This window comes from Erpetoichthys calabaricus, chromosome 13 (genome assembly GCF_900747795.2).
Source record: "Erpetoichthys calabaricus chromosome 13, fErpCal1.3, whole genome shotgun sequence".
NCBI lineage: Eukaryota > Metazoa > Chordata > Cladistia > Polypteriformes > Polypteridae > Erpetoichthys > Erpetoichthys calabaricus.
This window is the reverse complement of record NC_041406.2, coordinates 92790316-92808960: the sequence shown is the minus strand read 5'-3', so window position 1 is coordinate 92808960 and position 18645 is coordinate 92790316. Positions and strand designations below refer to the sequence as shown.

The 18645-nt window shown below is 44.2% G+C and overlaps 1 protein-coding gene across 1 annotated transcript in view; it reads left to right on the top strand.

The window, feature by feature from the left end:
* The window catches only part of LOC114663779 (sodium/hydrogen exchanger 3-like), a 72457-nt gene that overhangs the window by 36380 nt on the left and 17432 nt on the right, over positions 1–18645 (top strand). Inside the window, 5 exon segments of the mRNA XM_028817703.2 lie at positions 3623–3843; positions 7364–7566; positions 12768–12857; positions 14070–14140; positions 14640–14769. Coding sequence (XP_028673536.2) covers positions 3623–3843; positions 7364–7566; positions 12768–12857; positions 14070–14140; positions 14640–14769 — 715 coding nt within the window.

Sequence of the window (18645 nt, the reverse complement as noted above, 5' to 3'; positions counted from 1 at the left end):
ACCCGACTCCAGCCATCGAATGGAGGGAGGCGGCCCCTTTTATACACCCCTGGATGGGCTCCAGGTGCTTCCCGACACTCCTCCGCTGACACTCCCCTGTGTGGTGGAAGTGCCGGCTGCGTACCCAGAAGGACTCCGGGTGTCCCCGATCCTCTTACCCCCCAGCACTTCCGGGTGTGGCGGAAGTGCAGAGGTCCAGGGCTCCCAAGTCATTGGGGTGCCCCCTGGTGGTGACCACGGGCCCCTACAGGGTTGAGCTTTTCAGCTCTGTACCCGTGGCCCCCAAAGCAACCAGGGCGGTCGCCCCCTCATGGTCTGGAGGAGGCACAAGCCCTCCTCCGGTCCTCCTGGGCCTCCCGGCTGGATACCACCCCCAGCCACGTGCCACACATGATAACTAAGGAGGTATCCTCTACGGCAGGGGTCGCCAAGTCCGGTCCTGGAGGACCACCGTGGCTGCAGGTTTTCACCTAACCCTTTTTTTAATTGAGTGCCCTGTTTGTGCTGTGTAAATACGTAGACGCTTGGTGGCACTATTGTCCCGTGAAACCCAATAGACAGATGCAAACACTGGTTTAAAAGCACCCAGAATTATTTTAATATTCTTTAATAAAGTGTTTAAAGTGCCCAAAAGCACCTCCACTACCATAAGCAATAATCAATAACACAAGAAACACCAATACAATCCTCTTCCCCACCCAGCAGCTCTGTCACACTCCCTCCCAACTCCGGCTGGCTCTGCTGGGTTTCCCACAGTCCTTTTAAAGTCCATGACCCGGAAGTATTCCTTCTCCAGGTCAAACGTCTTCTTCAAGTATCCCGGAAGTACTGCGGGCTTCCGTCCTTGTGACTCCGAAGTACTTCCGGGTTGATGTAACCATAACAGTCCTTGGTGAGCTACCCCCTGGCGACACCCACGGCACCCAACAGGGCTGAAGAGACGGACTCCATGTCCCATGCTGCCCTGCGGGAATCCGAGGAACCATTTCCATCCAGGAGAGCTGCCATCTAGCGTCCCAGGGGATGTATTGCCCTAAAAAGGCTATTTTCTTCTAATGAGGGATGTCCCGGCCGGATTGAAATGGTGGCCATCCATCACAGCTTCTAATTAACTTCTTGTGAATTAATTTTAATTTACTTGCTTTTTTTAAGATTTGTTCCCCTGAATTTCTTCATCGTTTCTCTGGTTTGCTTCATTTCTTTCCTTAAATGGCATTCAAACAGAAATGAAGCGTGAAGTGAGGGAGCCAACAGAAGACTAACTAAGTCAGGAACTCAAACTCCAATCAGCTGATTAATGAGGTGCCGATTCTTGTCTTTAATTAAACCCGTTCTTTAATTTCGTGGCTATTTGCTACTCTCATGATGCGTTAGCAGACATTTCCAAAATTATTGATTTTCTCTTTTCCAAGAGCTCTGGTAAAATGTTTTGGGCATTCCTGAGACCTTCAACTTTCTTTATTTTCAGATATCATATGATGGACACCAGTTGTTTTGGCTCATTTTGTATCACATTATTGTTTGGCTGCTAATTAAGGAAAAAGAAACAATTAAGGGGTCTGAGTCTTCAAGAGCAAGTCAATGAAAATGAATACAAAAGAAGTTAATTAGCAACAAAAACAGGTCACGAATTAAGAAAAGGGTTAGAATGAAAACCTGCAGCTACTGTGGCCCTCCAGGACCGGAGTTGGCGACCCCTTCTCTACGGTGCCCTCCATTTCATTAGTGCCATAAGGACATGCTCGTTTTGCTTAATGGTTAATCCAGGGCTGACCAAAAGGTTGACTAAACAAACGTAAAGGAAATTTTAAGTTTTCAGGCTTATTTATTTATTTACTAGCTGTTTCCCATGGCTCCACCCATGTTGCAGTGAAAAAAATCATAAAAAGAAAAACATGTAACTCTGGCCAAGCGGAAGGAAGGTACGCTCCAATGTGAAACGTTGGCACTGTATCTGATCGTGTTCAGCTCTGACGGAAGAGCGTCCCCCACTGCCTTTCTGTTGGATTTGCATGAATAAATCGCTGACGCAAGCGAACTATGATAGCGCGATGAGAGAAGTCACAAAATCAACCGGAATGTTCAAGCAAATTATAGAAAAAAACCAGATCTAAATCCGTTAAGTAGTTCTGTTGTGAAAAGCTGGCAGACAGACGTTGAATTTTATATATATTGTGGCAGGAGGCTGGTGGGCAGACCCAGCCGGGATGCCTGGAAGGACCGGGAGGCAGTTTTTACGTCCCCTGGGCCACGAGGGGGCAATCGCCCTGGATAATGTGGGGACCACGGGGATGGAGCCAGGAGTCTCATTAGGGCCCATGGCTGCCACCAGGGGGGTGCCCCAAGTATCGTGGAGCCCGGGAAATCTGCACTTCCTGGACAGGTGGAGGAAGAACCTTCCAGGGACGCCCGGAGTGCTTCCGGGTGCTCATGCGGCACTTCTGCCGCACCAGGAAGTGCCTGTGGAAGGTCATCAGTGAGCACCTGGAGCACATCCGGGTGAATATAAAAGGGGCTGCCTTCCCACAGTCGAGGAGTCGGGAGCTCCAGTAACAAGAGGAAGAGAGGCGGCCTCCGGACATTGAAGGCCCGTAGAAGGGCGTTGTGGTGCTGGAAGCACTGTGTGTGTGCGGGACTTGGGTTTTGGGACCTTTGTTATAATAAACGTGTGTGTTTTTTAGAACTGCTGGTGTCAGTCTGCTGGTTATCTCACAATATATAGATATAGATTTATTTTAGTAAATAACATTCCATACAATCAAGCATAACGTATACAATGAAGTTGAACAAGCATGGCTTGTATATATAAAACGAGAACCAAAGGTGATGAGACCTAATTATGTTAAAAACCTTTATATTTCATCACGCCAACCCAGACACAGACGGGTAGGAGACAGGTTTTTGCCACAGTACACCTGTTTATTTACATAATACAGTACCCAAATTACCAGTCCTACAACACATCACACCATAATTCCCCCATGCCACCAGTCCTTCTGCCTCCACTCCTCCTCGGGCTTTTCTCTTCCTCCCGATTCTGGCCAACTTATGGAGTGAAGCGGCTCCTTTTTATAGGGCACCCGGAAGGACCCCAGGAGCCCAACAAGCTTCTTCCGGCCACACCTCTGGGTGTGGCGGAAGCGTGACCAAATAAGACCCTGGAAAGGTCCATGCACCCCCTGGCCACAGGTTCCAACAGGGTTCAGTTCCCATGCTCATAACCCGTGACCCCACTGGAAACCAAAGGGGCTGCCCTCTATCGGCCCTGGGGAGAAACTGTCCCAATAATACGCTCTCTCCTGGTGCTTCCACACTTTGGGCGTCCTGGCCGGGCCACCCGCCACAATTTATAATATTAACATGTAGACCTAATTAAACAAGAATGTTTTAGGTCAGGGTAACAGTGGTTCTATTTCAAGGAGAGAAGGAACACATCTTGTCATTGAGAATCTCCACTTTTCTGTGGTGCTCCACATACTGTAGATCCCAAAAAAATGAAACTGGACTTTCCTTTTGACCTAATAAAGACCCCCCCCCAAACTCCCGGTGCACTGGTGTTTACAGATACAAAATCTACAAGTTGCGAACCGTCCTCATTTTTCTTTTTTTATCATTTTTTCAGCATCACCTTTGCTGGCGTCTGTTGTCAGAAGTATGTCAATGCCAACATCAATGAGCAGTCAGTCACCACGGTGAGGTACACCATGAAAATGCTGGCTAGTGGCTCCGAGACCATCGTCTTCATGTTTCTTGGCATTTCTGCAGTTGACCCCAATATCTGGACATGGAACACAGCCTTCATTCTGCTGACCCTGGTTTTCATTTCAGTGTACAGGGTGATAGGTAAGAAGGTTGAAGAAAAAACACAGTGATAGTTAATTTTAGGCGGCACGGTGGCGCAGTGGCAGCTCTGCTGCCTCGCAGTTAGGAGACCCGGGTTCGCTTCCCGGGTCCTCCCTGCGTGGAGTTTGCATGTTCTGTCTGTGTGGGTTTCCTCCGGGCGCTCCGGTTTCCTCCCACAGTCCAAAGACATGCAGGTTAGGTGGATTGGCGATTCAAAATTGGCCCTAGTGTGTGCTTGGTGTGTGGGTGTGTTTGTGTGTGTCCTGTGGTGGGTTGGCACCCTGCCCGGGATTGTTTCCTGCCCTGTGTTGGCTGGGATTGGTTCCAGCAGACCCCTGTGACCCTGTGTTCGGATTCAGCGGGTTAGAAAATGGATGGATGGATGGATGGATAGTTAATTTTAAATTAATGTGAACAGAGTGAAGAATCGTCACATTCCAACCAATGCTAACCAACGCACTTTTTAAAGAACATCACCATCTTAGAATACAGAAGGTTACTTAACATTTTTTGGTTACATCCTCAACACATTCCATCAGAAGTCAAGATGCATTGAGTAACACAATAGAGGCTGCTATAAACCTCAAAAGAAATTCCTATTCATGGAACAGGATGTTCAATTATAAAAAAGTCAATAATTAGGTTCAAATTAGAAGCCTTTGCTAGGGACAAGGATGTAATGTAAAATTGTAGCCTTAGAGCATATACAGTATACAGTACATACATACAGTGCGGGCGGCACGGTGGCGCAGTGGGTAGCGCTGCTGCCTCGCAGTTGGGGCACCTGGAGTCCTGGGTTCGATTCCCGGGTCCTCCCTGTATGGAGTTTTGCATGTTCTCCCCGTGTCTGCATGGGTTTCCTCCGGGCGCTCCGGTTTCCTCCCACAGTCCAAAGACATGCAGGTTAGGTGGATTGCCGATTCTAAATTGGCCCTAGTGTGTGCTTGGTGTGTGGGTGTGTTTGTGTGTGTCCTGCGGTGGGTTGGCACCCTGCCCAGGATTGGTTCCCTGCCTTGTGCCCTGTGTTGGCTGGGATTGGCTCCAGCAGACCCCCGTGACCCTGTGTTCGGATTCAGCGGGTTGGAAAATGGATGGATGGATACATACAGTGCATCCGGAAAGTATTCACAGCGCATCACTTTTTCCACATTTTGTTATGTTACAGCCTTATTCCAAAATGGATTAAATTCATTTTTTTCCTCAGAATTCTGCACACAACACCCCATAATGAAAACGTGAAAAAAGTTTACTTGAGGTTTTTGCAAATTTATTAAAAATATAAAAACTGAGAAATCCCATGTACATAAGTATTCACAGTCTTTGCTCCATACTTTGCCAATGCACCTTTGGCAGCAATTCCAGCCTCAAGTCTTTTTGAATATGATGCCACAAGCTTGGCTCACCTATCCTTGGCCAGTTTCGCAACAACAACAACAACAGTGTTGTTGTTTTGTTTGTCCCGGCAGGATTATGGTGGCGGCGCTTCGTCTTTTCTACAAGAAGAGAGAGAGAGAGAGAGGTTAGTACACAGCCATCGTCCCCTGGCACGACTTGTCGCAATACACGTCGGGTCTTTAAGCTGCTCCCCATGCACTCGAGCGTGACAATATATATATATTGTCAGCTGGGGGCTTATGCCCAGCCAGGACACCTGGTAGGACCGAGAGAGGGATTATACCTCCCTGGTCTGTATGGAACCAAGCATGGAAGCTCAACCCTATTGGGGCCTGTGGCCACCACAAGGGAGCGCCTGGACGATTGAGGAGCCCTGGATGTCAGTACTTCCACCACACCTGGAAGTGCTGCCGGAAGGAATACCAGGGACACTTGGAGTGGTTCCGGGTGCTCATGCGGCACTTCTGCCAGATTGCCAGAGGGCACCTGGAGCACATCCGGGTTGATATAAAAGAGGCCGCCCTCCTCCAGTTGATGGACAGAGTCAGGAGGTAGAAGACAAAGCTCGGAGGAGAGGAGTAATGGAAAGGTGGCAGGAGAAGTCCAGAGGGAGAGAAAAGGACTCTTATAAAGGTGTTTGGTGCAACAGCACTGTGTTGTGTGCCGAACTATTGTAAATAAACCGTGTGTGTTTGTAAAATCCAGTGTCTGTCTGTCTGTCTGTGTCCGGGGCTAACTACCACTATATATATATACTGTATATCTTGTGTATATACATATATATAGTCACACACATGCGAGTAGAAGGCAGCTTAAGGGCCTGAGTAATAGTAATGCCACCCCCGACCAGGCTTTGTCTTGATTGTCTTTCTCAGTTTCTTGCAGACCGTTCACAGGAAATTCCGCCAGGTTCCGGCACCTTTGGCCCGGGCTGAAAGTATATACCTACCTCCTACTACCTTGATTTAGATTAAATATGTTTAAAAATAGATGGATATCTCTATATATATAAAATCCAACATCTGTCTGTCTGTCTCTCTGTCTGTATGTCTGTCCACTTTTCACAAGACTTAACGGATTTAGATCGGGTTTTTTTCTATATAATTTTCTTGAACATTTTGTTTGATTTTGCGACTTCTGCCATCACGTTAAGTGTCATAGTTCACTTGCGGCACGCTAATTCACGCTAATCCAAGACAGAGGCTGCGGGTCGAGAGGGAGGGGAAAGAGTGTCATTAGGAGGAGGGAGCCGGGTGGGACCCTCCTCACTCATGCGCCGGCCTCCGTTTGAGTCGCCACGTGTTGGAGTGTGCCTTGCCTCTGCTTTACCTATCTGTTTCACAGACATCATCATCTCCAGATTGTTAAAGAGTAACGTTTGTCGTTTTTTGAGAGAGAGATCAGAGCTACGTGTGTTTCAGAGGCAGAGATATCATGGCCACATGCTTTCTCCCCATCAGAGTTGAACACGATCAGATACAGTGCCAATGTTTGACGTCAGAGTGTACCTACCTTCCGCTTGGCCAGAGATACCTTGCCAACTTTTTACATTTTTGGCAAAGAGATCACAGCTACAGTCTCACCCCTGATAGCAAAACCAAAAATATTGTATATCAAGAGGCCCTCGGATACGAATATCACTATAAATTCTTCTCAGTACAAATTTTAAAATTTTTTTTTATTGATTTTTAAAGTTTGTCCTGTTTCACTAGTATGTGGGCAGGGCTGTGGGGATCAGCTAGTATTTAATAAAAAGCAGTGAAATAATTATTTAATAGTGACTGAAATTTTACAGGTAAGCAAACTATCCCCAGTGGACAAATATAATACTTGTGGAGAAATAAACATCAACTCTGTGTACTGGTTTGTGTCCCACCCTAGTGCTCATCATGGTAAAATGACACAACAAGCAATGTAATACCGGGAGCTCTCATTTAATTAGGTGCCCAGCCATTGTTTCTGTGGTGGTGTGCCATTCATTTAATGTGAGACTGCTTATGAGCCAGAGGGTCATTCAAGTTCAGAATCTCACTTTCAACCTTTCCACTTTAAACACTGAGGTTGTTTGCCAATTTTGTTTTGTCATTTTCTCAGCTTTCCTCTCACTTTTTCCTTAATCTTGTAGGTGTTGTAATCCAGACCTGGCTATTAAATCGCTATCGAATGGTTCAGTTGGAAATAATTGACCAAGTGGTTATGAGCTATGGTGGTCTGCGTGGAGCTGTCGCCTTTGCTTTGGTGGCATTGCTGGATCCAGAAAAAGTCAAGGAAAGGAACCTGTTTGTTAGCACCACCATTATTGTTGTATACTTCACAGTCATATTTCAGGTAAGGAGGCGACATGACATGGACAAAGAATGTTGTTCAGTGACAAAATATTTCTGTCATGTCTCAGCCAGGGGGACAAATTCATGTTTTATGTCTGTTTTGTTCACTTTTGATTTTTTAATTTATATGAATTGTATGAATGTTACATTTTTTTGATTATGTGCATTCTTTCTGATTTTATTTATGTATGTAAGCAGGCTGTAGTACATTCCATGTGATTTGTAGGTGGTCCACCTGCTGATCACTGCCAGGTACTGCCCCCTGCATTATAAATCCAGAGGGTCTCCCACAGTTCCTGGTGATTCATTTTGAATGTGCTGAGGAGTGTTGAGTTCTTGTGCTTTTGTGAGTTTTGCAGGATTTGTGAGTCTTTGCATTTTGTGACATTGGCTCTGTTTTTTAACTGTTTATTAAATATCTGCATTGGGATTTTGTTCTACTCGGTTAGCCTTTGCTAACAGGCAATTCCATTTTGCCTTTGTGCTCCACGGAGCTTTGTTATGGTTTGAACTACTGTGCTACCCATTTAAGATGTGTTTTGAACTCTAAGTAGACCTCAGTGTTAGCGTTGGCAGTGAACCTTGCAATGCATGTGTGTCTGTGATATGCCATTGGGTATGTGATTTGTAAGAGCAGTGTTAATGTTTGTGATACGTCATCTGTTGGAATGAGAAATGCAATGCATACATCTCTGTGATATGCCATTAGGTATGGGATTCGTAAAAGCAGTGTTAATGTTTGACATCTGTGGTGGAGCGACGGGCGCTGAGCAGGCAGTCACAGAGAATCTACTGCATCCACTAAACAGTATCATCACTAGACAGAGGAGCAGCTTCAGCGACAGACTGCTGTCCCCGTCCTGCTCCACTGACAGACTGAGGAGATCGTTCCGCCCCCACACTATGCGACTCTTCAATTCCACCGGGTTGGGCTAAGCAGTAACATTATACAAAGTTATTGACTGTTATACCTGTCTCGCACTCTCCACCTTGGACTTTTTAACTGCACTGTGTTTTTATCACTCTTTAATTAATATTGTTTTTATCAGTATGTTGCTGCTGGAGTATGTGAATTTCCCCTTGGGGATTAATAAAGTATCTATCTATCTAGGCGGAGTGGTGGCTCTGAGGCTAGGGATCTGCACTAGTAATTGGAAGGTTGCTGGTTCGAAATCCCGTAAATGCCAATAGGGACTCTTCTCTGTTGGGCCCTTCAGCAAGGCCCTTAACCTACAATTGCTGAGCGCTTTGAGTAGTGAGAAAAGCGCTATATAAATGCAAAGAATTATTATCTATTGGAATGGGAAACACAGTGGATATGTCTCTATTGGGATTGCTTGGCTATTAGCTAATCAAATGGGACTGATAGACCGAATGGTCTACTCTTATTTGTAAAATGTTATATACCATTTGGTATGCGATTCACAAAAGCAGTGTTAATTTTTGTGATGCACAATCTGTTTTTGGTATGGGATTCATAAAAGCAGTGTTAATTTTTGTGATGCACCATCTGTTGAAACAACAAAAGCAATGCATAAGTCTCTATTATATGCCATTTTTATATGGTATTTGTCAAAGCAGTGTTAATGTGCCATCTATTGTACTAGATAGATAGGGTGTTGTACCGTGTTTGCCATTATGGATGTAATGATGTAATGAGGAACCAAGCAAAATGATTACAATATGCAAGCTTTCAAGGCAACTCAGGCCCCACTTGCATATTGTAATCTTTTTAGCTAGCCGATTAAAGGCGTCAATGTGCCATCTATTGAAATGACAAACACATTGCATTTTATTACTAAAAATGTTTGAGATGTGCCATCCTTTGGAATGACAGAAGAATTGCAACTGGACAGACACACAGGCAGGCACAAAGACACTTATTATTATTATAATAATTTTTTTGTGAAGAGTAAATCTTTCACTTTATAAAGATTCAGTACTTGCCCTTCTTACTAGCCAGGGTCTGCTGTTGATATCCCCCTCTAGTGGCCCTTATTGGAAATGTATGGAACTAAGTGCTTAGAAACTCTGTAATGCTTGGGGCTCCTAGTTAACAACACTTTCTTGACCACTGAAATTTTTAATTTAAGTTGCATGGATTGTATGGAAAATTATACATAAATGGTTATTTTTTTACGCACATCAATAAAAAGTGCACAATGTTAGCAATGGCAAGAAATAGTCCAGGAAATCTGCTTGACTGTTTGTCTTGAATGTTATAAGGATCCAGTTAAATATTCCCCTAAATTGTTCTGTTTGCAATAATGATTATAATAATTGTTCTGTTCAATTTTTGAACATATTACTTTTTAGCAATATTTTGTAATCTTTATTTTTATGATGTCTCTGCAATGAATCTCTGCTTTTAAACCTTTTTAAATTATTTAGTATAAATTTTAGAATTCTATTGGAGACATTACTTCCCTGCCATTTTGACAGTATTGCTGTAATATACACAAAACAAATCAGAGTGTGAGTAGAGTTCACGTTTTTGAAGGTCTGCATTTTCACCCAACCCATACAGCTTTGTAGGCTGATTTCAAAACTCTCTGCTTCCAGAGTTAAATACACCGGAGCCACGTTGACAAAAGGCTAAAGTCTGCATTTTTAAATGTAAATGTAGTAGAGTGGATGCGTCCAGAGATCACCTGACGTGCTAAGTCATCATGCTTCATCTCTAAGATGGCGGTGACCGGCAATGTGCATCCTAGAGATGATAGAAAGTAAAAGAACAAACAGAAATTTCTAGAGTGGGTTTCTAGGGTGGCATCATGTCTGTGGTTTGGGGCTCAGTGGCACCCTCTTGTAGCTACAACTGGGATTACTGATTTTGGTCCAAAGGACGTACAATGATGGGCTGCTTTGCCATCAATATCAGCAAAACAAAAGAAGTCGTAGTGGATTTTAGCAGGGAGAATGAGAAGCAAGAACTCCGTGCACACCTCTGTAAATTAATGGTATTGCAGGGGAGAGGGTTGAGATTTTCAAATACCTGGGAATCAACATCAGGAGGGAATCAACACGGTCCGCACACACAAAAAGAAAGACAAGGTGGCGCTTTTATCATCTCAGACAGCTGAAGGAGTGTCAAAAAGAGTCCTGAAGTGGTCCTACCACACGGCCGTCAAAAGCCTACTGGCAGGACCCATCATTGCCTGAAAAAAGGAGCACAGGAGTCGTGTGCTTGGCCGAGCTCATCATATCACTAGTGTCCCCTACAGGACCCCCGTACAAAAAGGCGCACCACCAAGGTACCCAGGATAATTTCTGGAGCCACTTTAAATGGTGAAGGTCTGGCAGATCTTTAAGAACAGAATGACTGAGAAAGAGCTTCATGTCCCAGGCAATAAAAATAACTACCGGTCATCTTGTAAGGCATTCCTTAAATTTTCCAACATATTCATCTATTATTTATACCTTTTTAACTATTATTTATTTTTTTTAAATGGTTATAGTTCTGTCTGCACCTGTTTAATATCATGTATATCCACTTTTAATGTATACTTTTTAATTTAATTGCACAGTACAAACTGCTCACTGTATACCCATACAATACAATACAATTTATTTTTGTATAGCCCAAAATCACACAAGAAGTTCTGCAATGGGCTTTAACAGGAGGCCCTGCCTCTTGACAGTCCCCCAGCCTTGACTCTCTAAGAAGACAAGGAAAAACTCCCAAAAAACACCGTTGTAGGGAAAAACATGGAAGAAACCTCGGGAAAGGCAGTTCAGAGAGAGACCCCTTTCTTGGTTGGTTGGACGTGCAGTAGGTTTCAAAAAAAGGGGGCACCGTGTATACTCGCGTATACAGTAAGTTGGGTCTTGAAACTTTGAAAATCGATCATAAAATCAGACCCCGACGTATACGCCCGTTCAAAAATGCGACCCTTACATTTTTTTACACCTTCTTGCCTCTTCCAATCTCTTCATCAGTTTCTCAGACGCATCAAATTTTGTTGCAGCAGCGCAGTTACCAATTTCTTTCGCCACTTCAACGACTTAATTTAAAACCAGCTTCATATTTTCTTCTGATCGAGTGCTCCATCGTAGATAAGGGATGCTCTTACGATAAAGGTGCATGAGGGTGTGAGATACAAAAAACAGAAAACAGTGCAAACTCTGCTTTAGAATAGTTGCGGTATCACCGTGTGGTCACGTTGGCACAATAGAGAGACCGAGAGAGAGGTTACAGCGCACTGCCGCACCCACATAGAACATAAAGGCCGTGTGCTCCGTGGTTACTTTCTCAGGTGGGCATTAGCATATCGTAATCTCTTGGACCAATAGCGTGAGTTTTCCGCATACGACTTATACGAGCGACATTATAAAATACCGGAAATTATACGATAAAATCAAGTCCCGACTTATACACGGGAGAACTTATCTGCAAGTACAGTATATACAATAAATACAATACAATACTACAGTGGGCCGGCGCCCTGCCTGGGGTTTGTTTCCTGCCTTGCACCCTGTGTTGGCTGGGATTGGCTCCAGCAGACCCCCCGTGACCCTGTAGTTAGGATATAGCGGGTTGGATAATGGATGGATGGATACAATACTAAAATTGAGAGCTGGTCTCGGTACGACAGGCTGGTGTAATAGATGCGGGTGAGATAAAGTCCAAACGACCGTAGACACGATCAGATGTCTGGTCATGGGAGGTGCCGCTATTAACTCCACGGTGGTACAACTTTGTTTGTAAACTTCCTTTTCCAATATCGAGGTAAAGATTAATTTCAAGCACAATCTGAACTCTGCAAGTACTTTAATTCCTGTTGCTGTGTTTTTTCCGTAAGGACGCACAGCATTAATGGCTCAAGTGATAAGAGAAAAGGACAAACTATTCCCACAACGTGCAGCAAGCAAACAAAGGAACGAAAGACATGCGAAGCCTGAACTTTCACCCGGAAATATGTAGGAAAAGCGCCACAAGTGATTTTTAATATTCTGCCATTAGAGGTCGCAATTCAACCTGACAAAGGACTTTCTGACAAATACAATACACAGAACAGAACACAAGTCATCCTCAATACAATATAATATTACAGGGACAGAGCAGAACTGAACAGTAGATGATATCACATAATACGATACCCATGAGGGTGTACATGTGACACATAAGTAAAATCTTGAAATCTCACAAAACCTTAATTCTTAAGATAAAATGTGTTTCTAATAAAACTGTCTGCTTTTTAGGGCCTGACTATCAAGCCTCTAGTCAGCTGGCTAAAAGTTAAGAGGAGTGAACATAGGGATCCCCTTCTGAACGAGAAGCTCCACGGCAGGGTAAGCCTTCATTTTACGAGATCTGAATTAGAGACGGTCGTGAGACCACACAGTCAAGAGCGTATGCACACATTTTCTTTTCTTAGTCTTGCGTGATGGATTGAATTGTCTCCCTTTATTTGTTATACTTCTCCTGGTCATATTCTAGGAATATAGAAATGTAACTAAACTATTGGGGGTCGATATGGATTGTGTTGGGTGGTAGCGCTGCTGCCCTCGCAGTGAGGAGATCAGGGTTTGTGTCCCCAGTTCTCCCCGTGTTCTTTTTACATGTTTTCCTTGTTGGTTTCCTCTGGGAGCTCTGGTTTCCTACCAGTGTCCAAAGACATGGAGGCTGGGTGAACTGGTGATGCTATGGCCTTGCAGTTTGTGTATGAGTGTGTGTGGACTGGCACCCTGACCAGAGTTTGTTTCTGCCTTATGTCCTGTGCTAGCTGAGTTAGGCTCCATCCCACCCAAGGTCTGGATTAAGTGGGATAGAAAATGGCATGTATTGTGTCAGGGTGGTGCAGTGGTAGCGCTGCTGCCTCGCAGTATGGAGACCTGGGTTCGCTTCCCGGGTCCTCCCTGCGTGGAGTTTGCATGTTCTCCTCGTTCCTGTGTGGGTTTCCTCCCACAGTCCAAAGACATGCAGGTTAGGTGGATTGGCGATTCTAAATTGTCCCTGGTGTGTGTGCCCTGTGGTGGGCTGGCACCCTGCCCGGGGTTTGTTTCCTGCCTTGCACGTTGGGTTTGGCTCCAGCAGACCCCCGTGACCCTGTAGTTAGGATATAGCGGGTTGTAAGTTTTGCATGGATAGGTGGCTCTGAGGCTAGGGATCTGCACTGGCAATCGGAAGGTTGCCGGTTCGAATCCCATAAATGCCAAAGGAGACTCTGCTCTGTTGGGCCCTTGAGCAAGGCCCTTAACCTGCAATTGCTAAGCGCTTTGAGTAGTGAGAAAAGCGCTATATAAATGCAAAGAATTATTATTATAATGGATGGATGTATTGTGTCATCTAGCAGGTCACCTACAATGGCAACTGCCTCCAATCATAACTACTGTACGGTCTTGTTTTCTTGTTCTTCTATCCATGAATCTTTTGGCTGATTGTGTTTCGTAAGGCTTTGTCATGTTGTCTTACTGTAATTTATTGCCCTGTTGTGAATCATCAAGTGACATACAGTATGAATCTGTTTGGTCTCAATTAACTGTGTCACTTTACACTTGTAGGCCTTTGATCATATCCTGTCTGCCATTGAAGACATCTCAGGACAAATAGGACACAACTACATGAGAGACAAGTAAGGCACACACCACACTTTGAGCTCTCATGGCAGGAAATTCGGACAGACATTATTGTTTTATGAATTGTTACTCAGAAAACTAAAATGTTATGATTATAATTGACATGTTTTTGTTAATTTATGTGTTTTTTTGTTGTGTTTTCCTTCTGTTTTGGCCTCCCGTCCGGGTAGGAAACTGTCTTCCTTCCTGACCCGGATGCCTGTTCTCCTACTACACTGGGTAACGACAACTTATAGACTTTAGAGTTTCGTTTCACCTCCTGGTCTCTTTCTGACTCTCTAACTGCTCCTGCCGTACGTTTGGCACTTCAAACCCTGGCTTGTTTGTTGCTCCGACGCTTTCATTTTCTCATCACTGCATGCACACTTCCTTGAATGAATTCATTTGGACTCTGCTTTCTTTTCCTCAGGCAGGACCGTTATGTTTAGTCAGCAATTTTGTTTTCTTCTCTCTTTTTTTTCTCTCACATGTTCCTTTTAAATATCCTTCATTCAGATGGGCCAAGTTTGAAAGAAGATTCCTTAGCAAACTACTGATGCGAAGATCAGCTCAAAAATCAAGAGACCAAATTCTGAACGTTTTTCATGAACTGAACATAAAGGATGCCATCAGCTATGTAGCCGAGGTAAGATGTGCATGTAGCTCAGATCCTTCAATGTTTCCAGCGTTCTACAGCTACTGCGATGGCACAGTTCTAGAACAGAGTTTGACGTGTAACACAAATCTACTGAACCATAAAGGATTAAAGCAAAAGATTTTTTTTATTAAGTAACAGTACCTTCTAAAGGATCACAACCAAAATAACGAAACCAGAAAAGAAGTAAACAATCTTTTCTCACCTTCCACTCATTCCTGGCGAGTGTCCACCGCCTCCTGACTCTGACTCTCCAAGCTGAAGCAGCGGACTCTTTTTAAGATGGACCCGGGAATGTTTCCGGTAGTACAGCACTGCCTGTTGGGAGCACTTCCAGGGTGGCCCTTCCCCGTTAGCGTCCTCTAGTGGCACCCTTCGACCGATCGAGTGCACTTCTGCACTCCAAATCCCATGCAACCCTATGGGATGACTCGAGGGGGTCATTGCCACCTGTCGAACGGGGAGTGAACTGCTCCCGGTGTCTAGCTTCCTCCAGTCTGTCCATTGTTCTGTTCTCCCAGATGGATGGAGAGTTGCAAGGCATCCTGGCCGGGTTGTTTCTCAGCTATGCAGACCTTCTGTTACTTTCTCCCAGCCGGGTAAGAAATCACCCTCTATCTCTGTCGGGATGCCCATCCATGGCACTTGTAGCCAGTAGCTTTGTTTTTGAACTTTTCGTTAAGAAAAGGAAATCACAAAACATGAAGAGAAAAGTTTATAATACTCACATGCAATCTGGTTTATGATGTCTCAGTTTCAGGCTTACTTATGTTTTATCCATCCATCCATTATCCAACCCACTATATCCTAACTACAGGGTCACAGGGGTCTGCTGGAGCCAATCCCAGCCAACACAGGGCGCAAGGAAACAAACCCCGAGCAGGGCACACACACAAACACTCACACACCAAGCACACACTAGGGACAATTTAGGATCGCCAATGCACCTAACCAGCATGTGTTTGGACTGTGGGAGGAAACCGGAGCACCCGGAGGAAACCTACGCAGACACGGGGAGAACATGCAAACTCCACACAGGGAGGACCTGGGAAGCAAACCCTAACTGCAAGGCAGCAGTGCTACCCACTGTGCCACTGTGCCACCCTACTTATGTTTCATTAGGTGTCAATTATGTTACATTAGCTCAGAAAACAGTTTACCGCTACACGTCGCTATACATAAATAAACTGAATCTTACTGTTATGTAAGAATTATACCAAGGTGACAGCCTGGAAAGTTCTGGTTACATGTTATCCTGTAAATGATAAGTAGTATTAATTTTCAAAAATTAGCAAATCATTTTTCACCATGATATTTCTGGGTTCTCCGTTGACTGTGTTTGCCGACTTTTTCCCTGAAAATTTACCAGGTGACTGGCTTAAACAAGATTTTTTTGCCAGTGCCTCATGAAGTTTGCGAGGGCAGTGTGACATCACGGAGCTGCAGCAGCCATGTTGGATGGAGACATCACTACCTGATCTGTGCTACCTCCCTGATTTTCATTGTGCATGCACAGAAGTTTCACGCACGAGTCCTGTAAGCGTCCTGCACCTCACAGGCGCTTTTTAGCTTGCTTAAAATGATAGATGGGTAACTACTTGATGGATATAGATGTTTTATATTCTACTAGTCACATTACCTCAGGTAATAGAGTAAATTTAAAAATATTTGATATCACTTGCCTGCGGTGGGTTGGCACCCTGCCCAGGATTGGTTCCTGCCTTGTGCCCTGTGTTGGCTGGGATTGGCTCCAGCAGACCCCCGTGACCCTGTGTTCGGATTCAGCGGGTTGGAAAATGGATGGATGGATGGATATCACTTGCCCTACATGTACCTTCAACACTTTTCCTTGGTATCCTCACAGGTCTGAACCTCTAATGATGGGCACTTCCCCTCTCGAGTGCGTTCTTGTAAAGCCTGCATCTTGGACTCTGTCATTTCAAGCTGCCTTGCTTACCTCCTGTTTGCTTTTGTACTTCCCGTCTTTGAAGGTGACTCTCAGAGTGCCTTCTATGCTTTTACTCCACCTCGTGTGTCTCACACTTGAACTTCCTGTTTCGATTACATCACCAAAGCCTAACTGACCAATTACACCAAAGTTAAACTAACCAACCAAATTGCTCAGAGAAACCAGACACACATACGCACACACACACACGCACACTTTAACATTTTATTATATAGCAGATTATAGTAAAAGACACAGTACTGTTCACTTGAATAACAGCGATACTGTAAAAGAAAGAGAGGACAACAATAAAGAGTTGGGGTGCCAAGATGGCCACCCCATATAATTGGATGCAGCAAAAAGTCAAAAAAACACACACAATTATTGTGGAGTCAACTCCTCTTATGCGAGTTCAAACAGAACTGTCAAAAATGGCGGAGCCTCCATCTTTCAGTCCTCCTGGCAGTCCAGTAGTACAGACACCAGATGTGATGTCAGTGGTGCTCCAGCCGTCAATCATCCAGTCTGCAGAGGGAGAAAGATAATAAGACACAGCGCCAGCCACTGGTGTGGTGAAGGAATTACAGTCACTAGAGCCTTTCCGCTGTCCCCTATGCACATGCGAGTGACAGTACTTTTATTAAAACACTGTTGAATGGGCTTTTGTTATTTTGCCGTGGTTTCAAATAGCTATTGAGTATCGTACAATTTCACCAGTATTGGTATCGGATACAAAAAGCTGGTATTGCCACATCCCTACAGTAGACTTTGTGATAACCAGTCATAATGGGAAGAATAAATTCAGAATTGTAATTGTATATCTTCAGTCAATTATTTTACTTGACGTTTTACTCAAATATAGTCTATTTCATACTGTACAGTGTGAAATGATCAGACTCGACAAACTTAAAAAGGTTTGGGGCAGCCACCCGTATAATATCCCTGGCTGCAATGGGTTTGAAAAAGCAAGACTGATGTGCATTCAATGGAGTCCAAACAAGAACTGCTGAATGGTTGTTAAGATGGCAGCTTTAAATGCCAAGACTGGAAGTGAATTTCTCCCGATATCGTAACCGGAAGTGCCATTCTTCTGGGCGCCGAAACTGGAAGTGACGCCTTCAGGGACGAGTCAGACAGGCTTTCCCTTGTCTGGTCTCTAGAGATAACAGTAGAAGGTTTAGCACACCCTGCCACCCCCTGGCCTGGCGTGGAATTACCCTTAATTGGTCCATACAGCTTCCTACTACTCGCATGCGTCTGATAACCTATTTACAAAACATTTATTTAATTTCCAGTGTCTGTGTTGTGAGTAATTGAGTGTTTACGTGTACATCCATTGCTGTTGGTACTTGGAAAATGCAGATTCAGAAAACAGAAGCACAGAATAACCTGTTGTCTATATGGGGGAGGAGTGAAAGCTTTCGATTTGTCAAAAATTTCGATCTCCGGTTTTCGACAAATCTCAACATTTTAGGGCCCCCTGATACCGAAAACATCAGTATCTTGATGATGGGTGTGTGTCTCTGTGTGTCACAGTTTCTTGAACGGTCAAGAGCTAAAACGGCTGGATGGAAAAATACCAAACTCGAAACTTAATCCTGTTATGAGATGACGATGTGCTGATTAGTGTTTGAGCCAAAGCGTACAAGAGAAAGAGGCACTCTAGAACAGTGTTTCTCAATCTGTGGGGTGCGCCCCGAAGTAACAAAAAGGGGGGGGCGCGAAAACAAGAATCAAAAATATGAAAAATACATCTTTTGAAACCAAAACAAATTAACTTAAACTAAATTCTGATACTAGAAAAATAAATATAGAGTTAGATAAATGTCGATAAAAGTTAAGTAGGTAAAATAAAATATGCATCTATGATATTTCATTAATTATAAAAAAAAACAAATTGGTATTAGTGGGTTCCTTTC